The sequence below is a fragment of the Echiichthys vipera genome (genome assembly GCF_963691815.1).
Source record: "Echiichthys vipera genome assembly, chromosome: 4".
NCBI classification, from domain to species: domain Eukaryota; kingdom Metazoa; phylum Chordata; class Actinopteri; order Perciformes; family Trachinidae; genus Echiichthys; species Echiichthys vipera.
The window spans coordinates 27310900-27325365 of record NC_139829.1 but is presented as its reverse complement, the minus strand read 5'-3'; the positions used below and the strand labels follow the sequence as shown (position 1 = coordinate 27325365).

Sequence of the window (14466 nt, the reverse complement as noted above, 5' to 3'; positions counted from 1 at the left end):
CAATCATAAAGCAACAGGGAATTACAAACAGTGACAACAATCATAAAAAACACCTGATAATAAAGCTTTAAAATGTCCAAGGGTAATGTAAGACTCTAGTTTACGGTAAGTTTGTATTGCATTACATTTCAGCGGCTTCAACATATAAATGAATAACGTGAGATGGCTAATTCTTCCTGATTGTTAAGCGGGCCCATCCAACCGAATTTTGCATTTGTGATAAATGTAAAGCAATATGATACACCGGGTTTAACAGCTGAAGTGTTGATGGTGCAGCTTGACCATACGGAATATCACCATAGTCAAGGACAGACATGTCAAGGTCACTGCCAAATACTTGACTGGAGGGACACAGACAACCAATAATTCTTTATAAGAAGCCCAGTTTGATTTTAAATGTTTGCGTTAACTGTTTAATATGGGACTTCCTTAGATAAGAGTGATATGGGTACCATCAAAAGTTTTTATGTCAGGAAAGACAAACTGTATATTACCATTTAAGGTGCCGGTAACACAAAGGCAGAGTGCAGTAAATAGTGCATTTTTGGGGTCATTGGTATAATAATTGATCATGGTGCTTAAAGCTATGGTCTACGATTTGGAAAATAAGAATTTGGATTTGGAATACGACAATTATGGTCCTGTAGTCTGATCTACACAATATGAATAGCCGTAGGCCTGCATAGAAATTGACCAAAGGGAGCCATCCGGTCCGAAATGCTACCTTTGGCTTGTACCCTCCATCCAATCTTCTCATCTCCCCTCATCTCACCTGCTCCTCGTCATCCCGCCCCGTTAACTCTGAGTGGTTAGAAGCTCAGCTACCGGAGCTTCTATTACCTTAGAGAAGGAAAAGACCGATACCAGCAAGCGGCCTCTGCTTGCCCCAACGGCGAAGGCTGGAAGAAAACGTAAGTCGATCAAGGAAAAGGCAGAAATGTGACCTACATAGGAACCAAAGACGAGTCAATATCAGGGATTCCTTTGTCTGGTGGAGAAGGTTACCCCAGGATTTGGGACTGAAAACAGATGCTGAGACAGCGGACTTTTTGTTGAACAGGTCAGGTGGAACACTGAGAGGAGGGGTTTGGTTGGAGTGGGTGGAGGGGAGGGGGGCTTTTTTCTAATCCGTCTCAGAGGCTCAACTGATTTTCAGAATGTAGACCATAGCTTTAAGCAAAGAAATGATTTGATGTAATCCTATTTAATGAGCGCATTACCACTTTTCCACCTATAACTCATTTGGCTGGACATTCAATAAACTTTGAAGCCATTCTCCTCAGTTTCAGTCTTAGCGTAGTTACTGCAATTAGCCTTTGTAGGGCAGAGATGCCTATTTACACATCCAGTGGATACATGGTAAATTATATTTTATTTAGTAACCTGGCAAATATGAGTCCATATTCACTTTCTTTTGCTCTGTTTTTGGTTTAAAGAAAAAACAAACTCCTGAGGAACATATCAGGACCTCATTTAGATTGACTATATAGTCTTTGCCTCATGTCTTCGTCCATTTTGACGGATTAAGACACAGCGACGTTGAAATAGTCTGTTTGCACTATTAAAGGCTGAAAATCAATGTTCGTTTCTGTCGTTCTTTTCCCTTGGAAGTTTGCTGTCCTCGAGCTGACCTGATTCAGCTGCATACTGCTAGTGCACGGAGATCCCATTTTTATTCAGATTGTACTGCCTTTTTTTGTCCCAATACCAATGCCTAGGTTTTATTAATAAGCTGTATGCCTCACTACGTGGAAGTTACTGGGATCATATTTTGATGTGTAAAGGGCTGTTCACACCAAGAACTATGAGTATAATGATAACTATAATGGTGTGTGTCCATACTGATTAACAGCAAGTATGTCAAGGACGCACCTCACGCTACAGCTGTGTCGGAGCTCAACATGTCCCTTGTCTTCTGCATTGTTTCCTAAATGCCATCGAGTTAAATAAAAGAGGTATTCAGAAATAGCAGATACAACACTAAAGCACTTGATTTAGCTTATATTTGTCATTCTTCTTCCTGTGAGCCCAGTCCCGTGCGTAATATTTTACATGTATTAATATTTTTTATTGCCAATAAGCTTATGGGTTATTACAAAACTTGAAAATTGAGACCTTCACTGACTTTCTCGGTTGCCCATAGCAGCCCGTGGACTGACTTCTAGGATTGGCAGCTTTCCTGTGCTATGGCAGCCAGCCATTTTCCACTGATGACTGCACGCATGCACGCATGCACGCATGCACGCATGCACGCATGCACGCATGCACGCATGTTGTCCCCGCCCCCAAAACATACGACAGTGTCGTCAGTACAATTTCCGCCATGCTCTTCTGAAAACTAATGGCTCATGTGGCCAAGCACAATTATCATAACAGACAACATGACGAGGGTTGCAACATATTGAACCATAATACATTTTGGCCGGCTTTTGTTTTGTATTCTCGCGGTTTTTGGACTGGAAAAACTTGCCGGCATCTGGCAGAGTCATTTGGTGGTACAACGAAACCCTTTTCCCTTAGGTACTGATAAACATCCTAGAGGAAACACTGACATGTAAAATATATTGTGGTTATAGCTGGCTAATGTTAGCTTGCTTGCTAATGCGGCCGAATTGTGATCTGGTTGGCTTGCCACTTGTATATTACTTTATCAGCTAACATTACAAAGCAAGCAAAGCCAGATCCATGCAATGTTGGAGCTAGCTGGCTAATGTTAGCTTGTGTGTTAGCTCACTGAGACCTAAGATAGCTGTGGCTCAGCTGTGTGGCATGAATCTGCCATCAGTTGCTGTGAGGTGTTGGCCGATGGAGTGCCTTGCAAACAACAAGCTTATTTTATTTTACAGCATTATACCAACATTTTGCCACTCATTTAAATTTCAGTCTCACTATTTGGCTGTTAGCCTAGTCATTTGTGGCTATGGAGTATGCGAGCATGTGGGCACGAGCATGTGGGCGTGAGAAACCGGTGTCGCTCTGAAAGTGATCCCGACAATATCATTCCCAACTGTCATTGTAACAGCCAACACAGTCAGAGTGACCCTTCCTTTATGCATTGTATCTAAACTGAACTGTCCGGCTGTATGCAAAAATAATAAAGGCAGAACGTTATTCCAGTCGATACAAATCAGACAAAATATGTTTTAGAATCTCCAAAGAGTTTTAAAGAAAAAGCATATGACCTAGAGGTATTTATTTCAAATTCACCACTGTAAGTATAGTTATAAGGCCACAAGTTGGAAGAAGCATCCTTTAATGTGCATAGTGATTCATTATTCAGGTTTAATGTCACTCTGTATATACTTCTCACTATTTCCCCAGGTAAAAAATAGATAAATTAGTCATGTTTACATATGTGGTCACAGGGCAAGCTATGATTAGAGAAGAACATCCCAGAGTGAGCAGCAGTGAACAGGCAGGACGAATGCTCTGACTAGATATATCTTTTATTTTAACTTCTTTGAGTGCTATTTAAAATCTCTCTGGAAATCACTTAATCATCCATAACTCATGCATCCGACATGGTAAAGTGGATCCATGTGGCTCTATTTTAGTGTTTGATATTGTTTCATTATTGCTGTTTGGTGTACATTACTTGAGTTTGACTTGATACATCCTACCATCCTTTCTGATGTTAACAGATACAAACTGGAAGCACGGAAGGAAGGAGCTCTGGGTACACCAGGGCGCTGTCTCTAAATACTGAGCTACATTTCAGCCACTTAAAATTGCAAACAGACCACAGAAATATTTTCCTATTTTTTTTATCTCTGAGTCTTAAAGTCACTGGGGTTCTGTTGGAGAGAAAAGCCACTGACACCAGGGCTCAACTTCATAACACTGTAAGTGACTTTTTACTCATGCCCCAGGTTTGAAAAAGGGCCCTAAAAAGGAAAGGAAAGCTTGAGCAACCTGTCAGCAGCCGCTGCATATCAAAGACACTTTCATCTCGCATGCTTGTGTTTATTTATCTTTTCAAAAGGATTTATATAGATGTGCTAAACATAGAGAAACTTTCTTATCCGTCAAATTTAAAATACTTCCACTACAGTACTGCTTTCACATACGTATGTGTCTGGAAAGTAATGCATAGTGTCAGTCATTAAATGCATGTTTGTATTTCAGTTCAGTTTCATATAACCTAGTTACTAGTTATTGAGTTACTTTATTATAAAGGGTGGACTTGCAAACTGCCAATAGACTATTATGCTTAATTAACTGCACACATTTTAAATGTTACATTTATCAGTATTTTAATGAATTAAATATGAATCAGTTACATTTATTATGCAGGCAAACATACGCATTTCACCAAATTTCCAGCACATTTGCAAATTAATATATTACCTTTTAACCACTGCAGAAGAAGAGGAAACATCAAGATCCCGTGATTAAAGAACGACAGTCAACATTCCAATGGTAGATGCGTTGTAGGAAACATGGTTTATTGTTTGTTTGTTTCATTTATTCATTTGAGGAAAGTTGCAGTCTCCTTATTGCTCAACACAGAAATTATGTTTCCGTTTGCTGCTATTTTTCATCTCTTCTGTGAAGCTGAAGTGCATGTTTCAGTCACACGCTTCCTGCACATCAGGACTTATTCTCTAAATCTGTTTCTGTTGCACTTTGTCGCAATTTTCTGCATCTCTGCTTAGATTTTTCTACGTGCGAATTGAAAAAGTGCATACAAACAGGTGGATGGAAAATTCTAGAAGTTAATTCCTCTTTCACCAATTCATCTTACTGACCTTGACCACATCTTCATCTGTAGTGCTACACTTGACAGCTTCGGAGACATCGGTGACAGAGGCGTCGATTCCAATGGTCACCACCTTTACTGGGACAGCCACTGTCTTCCCAGTCAGCACGGCGGTGTTCAGAATCTCAGAGTCCTGGAAAGAGAGAGAGAGAGATCAGCATCTCTAATCCACCCAGTAACAGACAATCTAGCTCAGAAAGAACAGAAAAAGTGCAAGTGACAAGTAGTATTGAAAATGGCCTAAAGAGGCTTTGTGTTATCGGCCCTCGATTAGTGATTACTGGGTAAACTACCGTGAATCAATCAAATCAGGACCACTGGGTGGACAGCTAATGACTGATGGCTTCACTTTTTAAATGTGCAACATGCAGCATTGTGTGTCATTTGATTTTTTTATAACTATTTGGAGGTTATTATAATCATTGTTAATGTATTTATCAGGATGAATATAAAATATACCCTCCACTACCACACTCTTCAGCCAGTTTATTGATGATAGTAATTAGCATACCATTGTGGTTGGCTAGTCCCCAAAATGACTGATCGGCCGATAACATTTAGATTTTTCTTAATTATTGTCAGGAGACAACTGAAATGTTGCAGAAAAAAATAGTACATCTGGGGAATATATTCACACTCACATGAGCATTTTTCTATGAATCATTTGCTTCTCTGCTCAGACACATCATCAGTTAGGTAACTGAGTGTTTCTGTAGCCAGGGTCGATCCAGCTTTTATTCATATAGTCCTGGATCAACAGCAATTTGAAGCAGCTTCTGTGGGAGTTGTGATTACCCTCCTCCTGTGCATGTATAATTGGCTAGTAAGAGTTCTTCCAGGAGACGTCTCAAACTCTGCCTTGTTTGGAATACATAGTTAAAGTCATTTCCACATTCAGTCGGTACTTGGCCTCTTTTTTCAATGTGAAAACTCTGTTCCAGCAAACCCTACGCCCTAAAGCATCAACACTCAGACCACAGAGAGGCTGGATGGGCTGAAGAGGACATAATTCAGGGTCATACTATATAAGGTAATTGTAACTAATAATATATTTTATTGACAAGGGTCTTTTCTGACAGGTATGCAGTAAACAACAAAAACACAAGTGGCTAGAGGATATGAAAATAAAACAGAGCCCCACAAAGGGAAGTTGAGAGGAAAGGGTATAAAATTGTCAGGCTCACCAGCAAACAACATCAATGTGTAATCCCTCTATTTTACAAGGGAAAAAAATCACAAGCCATAAAACCTATATAATACCTAAAAAATGCTGATACTGTGCTCGGTTTTTGGATTATCTTCACAGAATGGAGAAAATGCAACGTCCAACAACAAACGGTGCTCTTTCAGCTTTCTTGTCCATAAGATACCCTTATTTTAATAATTGACGCTCCCTGGTTCATAGGGATTAACTATCTGGGATTTCCTTGGTGTCCGTCCGTCCGCCTATTATTAAAATTTATAATGAAAACACTAAAATACATTAGTTTACAATTTCATATATTTAAATATGTAATACAAAGGGAGCTTAGCCATATCAAATTGCAGGAAGTTCACCAGAGTAAAAAGCTGCAATACTGTTTCTGCACATGAATTCTAAATAATTGTTTTCAAATAAGCATCACAAATCATGTCCTAACTCTATTTTGGCAGAACAATAGAGAATAATACAATATTGAATGGATTGTATAACATTGATGGTGAGACTAAAGCTGCCAGGACTCAGTCCTGTGTATACTACTTACTGAACAATGAGCCTTAACTATAGGCTCTATATAAAAATCACCAATTCTGCAGCTTGCCACAGGGCTGAATTAGAGGTACTCTAAGTGAGCGACCTCAGAAGTCTAGACAGCCTTGGTTCTTTAAGTTCAATGGCTCAGTTTCATCACTCTGAACATAAATCTTAACCTTTCATTACACATGTACAGACTCATACACACCACTATTGTCACAGAGGATAATTGGGGCCAATTAAGATAAGTTTGAGGTAACTTTTTCTCTCTAAAGTCACACATGCACATTGGATTGAAGAAATTGCTCTTCAATTACGCAGATGGCTGTGAAACCCTGAGGTCAAAGTGTGCTTTCAATACTTAAGAACATGGCTTTCTTGCTATTGGGGAACTGAAATGACTTCCTTTAGCTAATTGCACAGCGTGACAAAGGCATCTCTTTGTAAGCAGTTTTCATTCTGCTATTGAGTTGGTCTTCCACAAAAGCCCTGCTCAGATTTCTTTAATTTCAATGGGCTAGAACCCAAAGACACTTTTTTTGGCACTGTATTGAAGCTTTGCTTGCACTGAAGACATTCCAGTGCTTTTCAATTGAGATAGCAACTATTATTTTTCTTTTAACAGAGGAATCTAACTCCGGAGTGATGCCTGTTGAGTAAAATGTCACATTTGTTTAGAGTAATATTGTTAAACCTGACAAGCGCAGACAGGACCAATCTACAGTGCCTGACTTCCTGTCACCATTTTCCTGTGTATCCCATTGTCACCAGGGAAGTACACAAGATTTGTACATTGCCCTGTTAACTCAGTTTCTAAAGACTTCCCTCTGTGTTTGTGAGCTTGTGAATCAGAGTCATTCAAAAAAAGAGAAAAGGAGGATTAAGTCTGGTTGAAAGGAGCTTGGACGTTTTTAAGCATCAATTACTGAGACCAGTCAGCTTTGGAGTGAAGTGATTATTAGTTGAGCCAAGAGATACCAATGAATCACAAAAAAACACTTAATCTTCAAATGGCTTTTCATTACAATTCTATAGACTGTGACAGTGTTATATAGCAATATTAACCCCCCTCTCCGTGTGCCTCTGACTTTGATTCAATCCCCCTTAAAATTGAGGGTTGCTGTAAATTAATTCTGCGTCTGCTGGGATTCCTCCATTTCCAGAGGGTCATCTATAATACATTATGGGGTAAATGGCTTGGACCGGGTGAAAGCAGAGGCTGATGTTAGATTACAGCAGCTGGAGATGACCCAGCAGGTTGAAAGCAGCAGAGAGCAGGGCCTGGCAGTAATAAGCCTCAGCAGGATCCTACGGTGATGCATCAGTGGTCCACACACTATGACATAGACAGCGCAATTAAACACCAAATGGAGACCAGTGGTGCACATCAGCTATGTTACTCAGTCGCCTTAAAGTAGTCTGAAAGAAGATCCAATAAAATTTGGGCCTGTAAAACCAGAAAAAATGACCTAATGAAAGTTCTTATTATGTTCAGAGATTAATGGATTTCTTAGTTGAGATGCTAAATATTGTAAAGGGGACTTTCATTTTATCTTAAACTCAGTTCTCTCTGCTTTGTTTTCATGGTCCTTTACTTAAGAACATTAATAGGTGCCAATGTAGAATTTTTTTGGTTTCTCAATGTGTTGCTTGCAGGATATAAAGATGTTACTAAATATACTAAACACCCAGTATACAGTGTTCAACTGAGGTCAACGGGAAGTTGAAATGAATAAGCCTAAATATGAGTTAAGGAATGGATATTGGTTGCAAAGTAAAAATGGATCCTGATCTCCCTAATATAAATATAACTGTCCTCATTTGCTCACAATTACTGCCTATTGTTTGAATATGGATGTGGCAGTGCTTTATTGAGATATAGTCTATGACATACCATTAGAGTATCAGAAAATAACACAACACATATATATACCTATTTTTTTTCAACAGTGCAATAGTCTGAATGTACCTCTACAAGACAGATCCTCACAATCATGTTATAATGCAGATGCCACATTAGAGGTTGTATGTGTAACTTTTTTCATGTATTTATCATTTTTTTTAGTGTAGATGGGAGAATGTGTTGTTAATTAGTTCTTCCCTGACACTCTTGTTGGCAGCATGTGGAATGACTTCTATTTAAAGGATCCTGGAAGAATTTGTCCAGGAAAATCCAAAAGGTGTGACATTTTGCACGCTCAGTGTGCAATATTAGCTAATATTAGATTAGAGATGGAGTCCACTAACATCAACAAATGACGGCCCATGAGTCTACACAAGCTTTGTTTCTATTACATACTGTATTTTGCAGTCACGGCCCTGAGATAGAACTAGGGTTTAGGCTGTCCTGTGTAACAGCAGCAGCAACCTTACATGCTAGCTTGCCTGTTAACTTTAGCTATCTGTAGCCTAAGCTGGTTGACCAGCTGGCTGTGGCTTGACTGCATGGCATGAGACTGCTGTTGGCTACTTGGTGGCGTTGGCTAATGGAGTGATGTGCAAACAGCAAGCTACTATTATTTATTATTATCAATTCCGGTCCTGGAGAGCCACTGTTCTGCATGTTTTAGGTTTCCCTCTGCTCTAACACACCTGATTCTAATGGTTTGCTCGTTATCAAGCAGCTGATGCTTGTCACAGTTATTATTGTTAGACTCAGGTGTGTTAGGGTAGGGAGAAACCTAAAACATGCAGGACAGTGGCTCTCCAGGAACGGAATTGCCCACCCCTGACCTAATCAATCCGAATTGAGTGCTCTATGGTTATTATGTGCAGGTTATTATGCAGGGGTAACGGTGAGCATTTGTCAGAAGATACATTTATGTGTATAAGTATTTATCTCTCAACTTTCTGTCTGTCACCTCTCTGTGCCTGTACATTTCTGTACTTTTTAAATCTCTTTTCTCCAGTAAGTATGTATAAAACAAAAAAAAGATTATTATAACTGTATAGCATTTAACATAGTAATGCTCAGACAAAGAGCATGACAGTAATACAGTATAATAATGTACTATTTTTTACACAAGTTTCCATGCATGCAGCATGCTTTATAGTTCATTTCATTCTCAAATGTTGATGCTGATGTTTGTGCTTTCCTTTCTAGGCAATCTGCCCACTTAAGTCTCACAGATTTTGTTCAATAATCTGTGAGAGAACGTCCTGTCTGCTTTATCAAGGATCTCTCTGTTAGCATTCAGCATGCTGCTGTGGCTGGTAATGTGCTCTGGGCCGTAATTTCTGCCTGTGTCTCGGTTGGATCTGAAAATAAGTGAGATTTATGGTGTCAGCCTGAGTGACACAGGCAGCATGAGAAGTAGCAAAGCTGCTGCCGGTCCTGCTGTTGCGATTAGCCTCTGCTTCTACCCTGCACTAACACATCCACATTCTGACCTCACTACCCCGGCTACGGCAACAAATGAACAGGTCAGGCAGTGTTGAGTTGGGGGATTTTAGAGCCTGCATTATTCATGGGGCAACAGAGAGAAGAGAGGGTGCTTAATACAGTGTTTATGTTTATGTGTTCACCTATTGCTGTCCATCCCATATTGTTGTGACTGTCCTAGAGCCAACAAACCTACCAGATAAACCCAAAAGCACAAGTCGGGGAAGACACCTGATCTGATGCTTTTAACATCACGATTAATGACTTGTCTTTGGACAGACGTTTCTTTATGGTCTCTCATGTCTTTATTGAAGCAAAAGTATAAAAAGCGGCCATGAAGTATGGAAATAGTTAACTAACCTACTCAAAATGAAATATTCATAGTTTGGATAAACATTTTCATCCCTTGGCGATAAAGCATGCGTACGTGTATGCCAACTAAAATGGGAGAAGCGGGATAGCGAATTATACAGTGTAGACATTAAACGCCAGTCAGACAGTGTCCTGAAGCTATTAAGCAGACCAAAAGAGACATGTCCTTTCATCAGCTACTCTCTCCACATTGCGCAATGCTCAATGTGGCATTTCCTCCCTTCAATTCCAGTGGGTGTTTAATTGGCCAGAAGCATGAAACATGGAGGAGAGTGGGAATAAAGGCCTTGGTAGCACCATGCAGAGCGATACATCACTGCATGACAGCACACTGAAGTGGTGGGATGGTTGTGAAGCCAACATGCTGCCTTTTAATGAGGGTCTTTCTCTTGCTCCCTTCTCTTCTCTTCCCACTCTTTGCTCCTCCAACAATGAGTCAGTTCCTATCCCCCTTTTCGTCGCTTCTTCCCGGCAGGCTAGATGAGGGTGGCAGCAGTACGTAGCAGACAAAGAGCCCATCTCCAGTGAGTGGCAGTGCCTTGTCTGAGCTACACGGTGGTCAGAGATCTTATCTGCTTATTACTGTTGGCTGTGTCTGTAAGGAGATGGCTGCATTGATAGTGGATCTGCTCCAAAAAGTGTAATTTTGAAAGTAGAGGTAATGGGAGATCATAGTGAGGATCACAAGGTACCTTATTCGAGATTTTAGAGATTATAGAAAGGGTACTTCATTCTCGATACATAGTGGAAGTCACTACACAAAAGTAGCCATATGTGAATAAGCTCAATTGTAAGGCTGGTTGCTCTTAGAGACAGGATAGGAGAGATAGTAACCAAGTATGGAGCATAGCTTTGTTCAGGAAAAGTACTGAAGTTGCACTCTCATTAGCTGATTGGCGTTCACTGCTTCTTTCGTGCCTCACAATCACCGGCTCATTCATTAGCTGCTAGGCTACCAGCTGACTAGTAATTTCCAGTCCTACTCAAGCAATTGTAAAATGCTGTCATTATGACCTGACACTTCACAATATAACTATTAATACGCTAATGCCAATGTGTTTGCTGCCTCCACAGCCTCCTGTTAATGTGCTAAGCCTTTTGTATTGTTCATTTAATATATGTGTAGGTGAATTATAGTTACACATGATGGTAAAAACGCATATTTTCTCTCCTGTTGAGAGTGAGATGAGAAGATCAATACCACTCTCATATCTGTATGGAAATGCTGCAGTCATCTACCAATTAGCTTAGCATAAAGACTGTCTGACCAAAGGATAAAAATAAAACAGCAAAGTAAAAATGGATGGATCAGCATCAAGAAAGGCACCTAATTGAAATGTTATATCTCATTTGCTTAACTGATACAAAAGTGTAAAAATGTTTTGTTATTATGGGGTTATTTGCTTTACCATCTCATGGCAGGAAGCAGTGTCTTCCTAGAGTCTCTTCTTGATTGCCTGGTTCTGGTGATGATGAGACTCCAGAAAGTCACTGCACTTCACAAAATGTCGAACTCTTCCTTTAAAGGGTGGATTTATTCTCCCACAGAGTCTTGGTTGCTGCTCAGATTCTTTGAGGTCCCTCAAGGAGCAGAGCCTTTTTGGCACAAATCTAAATGTATAACCTTTTCCTTTAAATTTTAATTCCTCTACTTACTGTAAGAGTCTTTGACTGAAATAAAATAATAAAGAATTTTACATTTGAATGTCTGAGATGAGTTTGACTTTCAATGACCAGGCCACTGTGACTGTGAAAGCAGCATAAGAAAGAGAACATCATACGATTGATCCTTCATTGTCGTTTCTCAGAGTATCTGAAGGATAAAGTGCTTCATAAACCTGAACAGAAACCCCTGAGCTTACAGTGGATACAGTGGTGGAATGATTTATCTTGTATCGTTGCCCTTACAAACTTCCAAAGAAGGGCAACCAATGATGAATCAAGAACTCCCTCCTCTTCATCTGAGCTGCTTGGTCAGTTATGCAAGAGGATTCACACGGCAGTTCACGGACTGTATCGATGTTTTAGTCACATTGAAATGCTCTCAACTGTATATTATTTATGAGTGCACACAATTTATGGGTAAACTTTGACTGGGGGGAACTGTCGCAGTGACAAGCTGACAGGACAAACCCCCCCAAAAATATTAATTACATTATGAACTGTCCCTGATTCCTTACTGAACAAGGTTCGTTACACAATACACAGAGTCTATCCACGGGTCTATATTGGGTTGTTTTCTCATATGAAATCCAGGCGTTGGCCTTTTCAGAATCAGAATCAGAATCAGAAATACTTTAATAACCCCAGGGGGAAGTTGTTTACGCATGTAGTACACAACAGGAGATTGTCCGTCACAAATGCATTCTCACTTTCTGCAAATACAGTTTGTTTTAGGCAAGGGGTTGTGCCTGGGTAGAGCGCTCAGGGTGCAGGACATAACCCGGATTACACCGTGGTAAAATAGCCGGTTAGCAATTTTGTCATAAACCACAGATTCTTGGCATTTTCTTAAATTTGTCCGACAATTTCAGCGAAGGCCCTCACAGACAAAGAATTCCCAAATCTCTTTGTCTCTCCAGTCAGGCATTTTCATTGCTGTCGTTGTGTAAATCATCTTTCTTACCCATCATTCATTTCGCGTGAGCCGCACATTAGAAACGTCATCGTCGCAGTAAATTACTACACACTGGGCTCAGCCAAACATGGCCCGGACTTTGTACTAGGAAGCTGGCAGTGTAGAGTCCATTTGATGAGTGATCTGCCTGCACTGATGCTCTGTGGAGTAGTTTCTAGTTACACATGTAAACGTAACATTAGTGAGCTAGCGTTAACCCTTGAACTTTTTGGTGACAGTTTTTATATTCAATTCTGTTGATTGCAATAAGATGCCCAATCATATAATTCTTCAATGGGAAATTATGAATGAATATTGTGTGTGTAAGCTCCAACTTTTAAATCTACTTATATCTTTTAATAATTAAATATCCTGTTTGGCCAGAAATAAATCAATATCATGTGAAAATATACTGAAGATAATGTTACAAGTAGTAGCATATTGTTACACTGGCGTCTATACCAATATTACAAGTGAGTCAAACATGTTTTAATTAATACTTTTCACGTTACAATGTTGACTGATTAATTGAATAAAAATTCAACAACAAAATGGCTTCTATGGGAAGTCCGAGTAGATTCTGACATTTATTTTTTAACGTACAGCTCAGCCGGGTGATGTCTTGATAATTTGGGGTTCGCAGTGCATATGTGAAAGGGGCTTTAAAAGTTTTAATTTCAAAAGAGACATACAGATTGCAATAGTGTTGATGACCTGCAGCTATATATCACCTTCAGGACATGTCTTATAAACAGAATAATAATATGAGTACATTAACAAAGGGCTTATTACTGTGCACTGGCCTTAAAAATAAAGTTAGGAATTATCGTTGGGGCTGGTGTTGGAGGGGCATCCAGTCACAAACAATTGGGCTTCATGCTGTGAAAACGAGCTTGTGAATAAAACATGGCTGGACATAGAAGTACTATATTTTATGTTTATAGGACGAATCCCCTGCAATCCTCATGAATATCATACCTGTAATACATCTAGACCAATGGGTCAGAGGGAGGGGCGGCTGTCCCTGGTGAATTTCAACATGAGTCAGACTTAGCTCCGGAAGAATCAAGGTCAGGCATCAGGGTGACAACCATTTCTCTGCTCACCTAGAGTGGGAGAGCTGCAGGGGCTCAGGGGAGGGAGCTGGCGGGTGCATTTACTGATGTTGGCTCCTATACTGTGATGTCTCAATGGTGCCCCTGCTGTTTGCCCATTGAGCTGGGGTCTGGAGGCTAGAAGGCAAGGAAGCGACCCTGCCTGCGCCAGCCTGCTCAATTTCAGCCCAAAACCTATCAAACTCAGCCGATCGATGAAGAGTTCTTCGCCAACAGCCAACCATGCCTGTGGGGGATGACCTCCTGATCTCTGGTCGGATTTCTTCACCCGGCTCTGATCGAGATCCATACTGGCAGCTTAGCTTGGCTTAGCTTGGCTTAGCTGCCCTCTGGACACAGACTCTTCTCAGCAGGCACAAAGGTCAGTTCCACTGTAGAGTCCATTACCGATTTTAAAAAAAGAGACACATTCCTCTGAAACCTCAGTGGGCCAAGCTTAAAATCTGAATAAATAGAACTTGGCCAGAGTGTGAAGTGGGATGTTAA

The 14466-nt window shown here is 40.2% G+C and overlaps 1 protein-coding gene across 1 annotated transcript in view; it reads right to left on the bottom strand.

Annotated features, from left to right (window-relative positions):
* Nucleotides 1-14466, bottom strand: part of LOC310945542 (transmembrane protein 132C) — a gene marked incomplete at both ends in the record, with an annotated part of 144696 nt that overhangs the window by 19345 nt on the left and 110885 nt on the right. The window contains one exon of the mRNA XM_083911669.1: nucleotides 4749-4892. Within this exon, the coding sequence (XP_083767795.1) occupies nucleotides 4749-4892 (144 nt within the window). The remainder of the gene's footprint in view (nucleotides 1-4748; nucleotides 4893-14466) is intronic.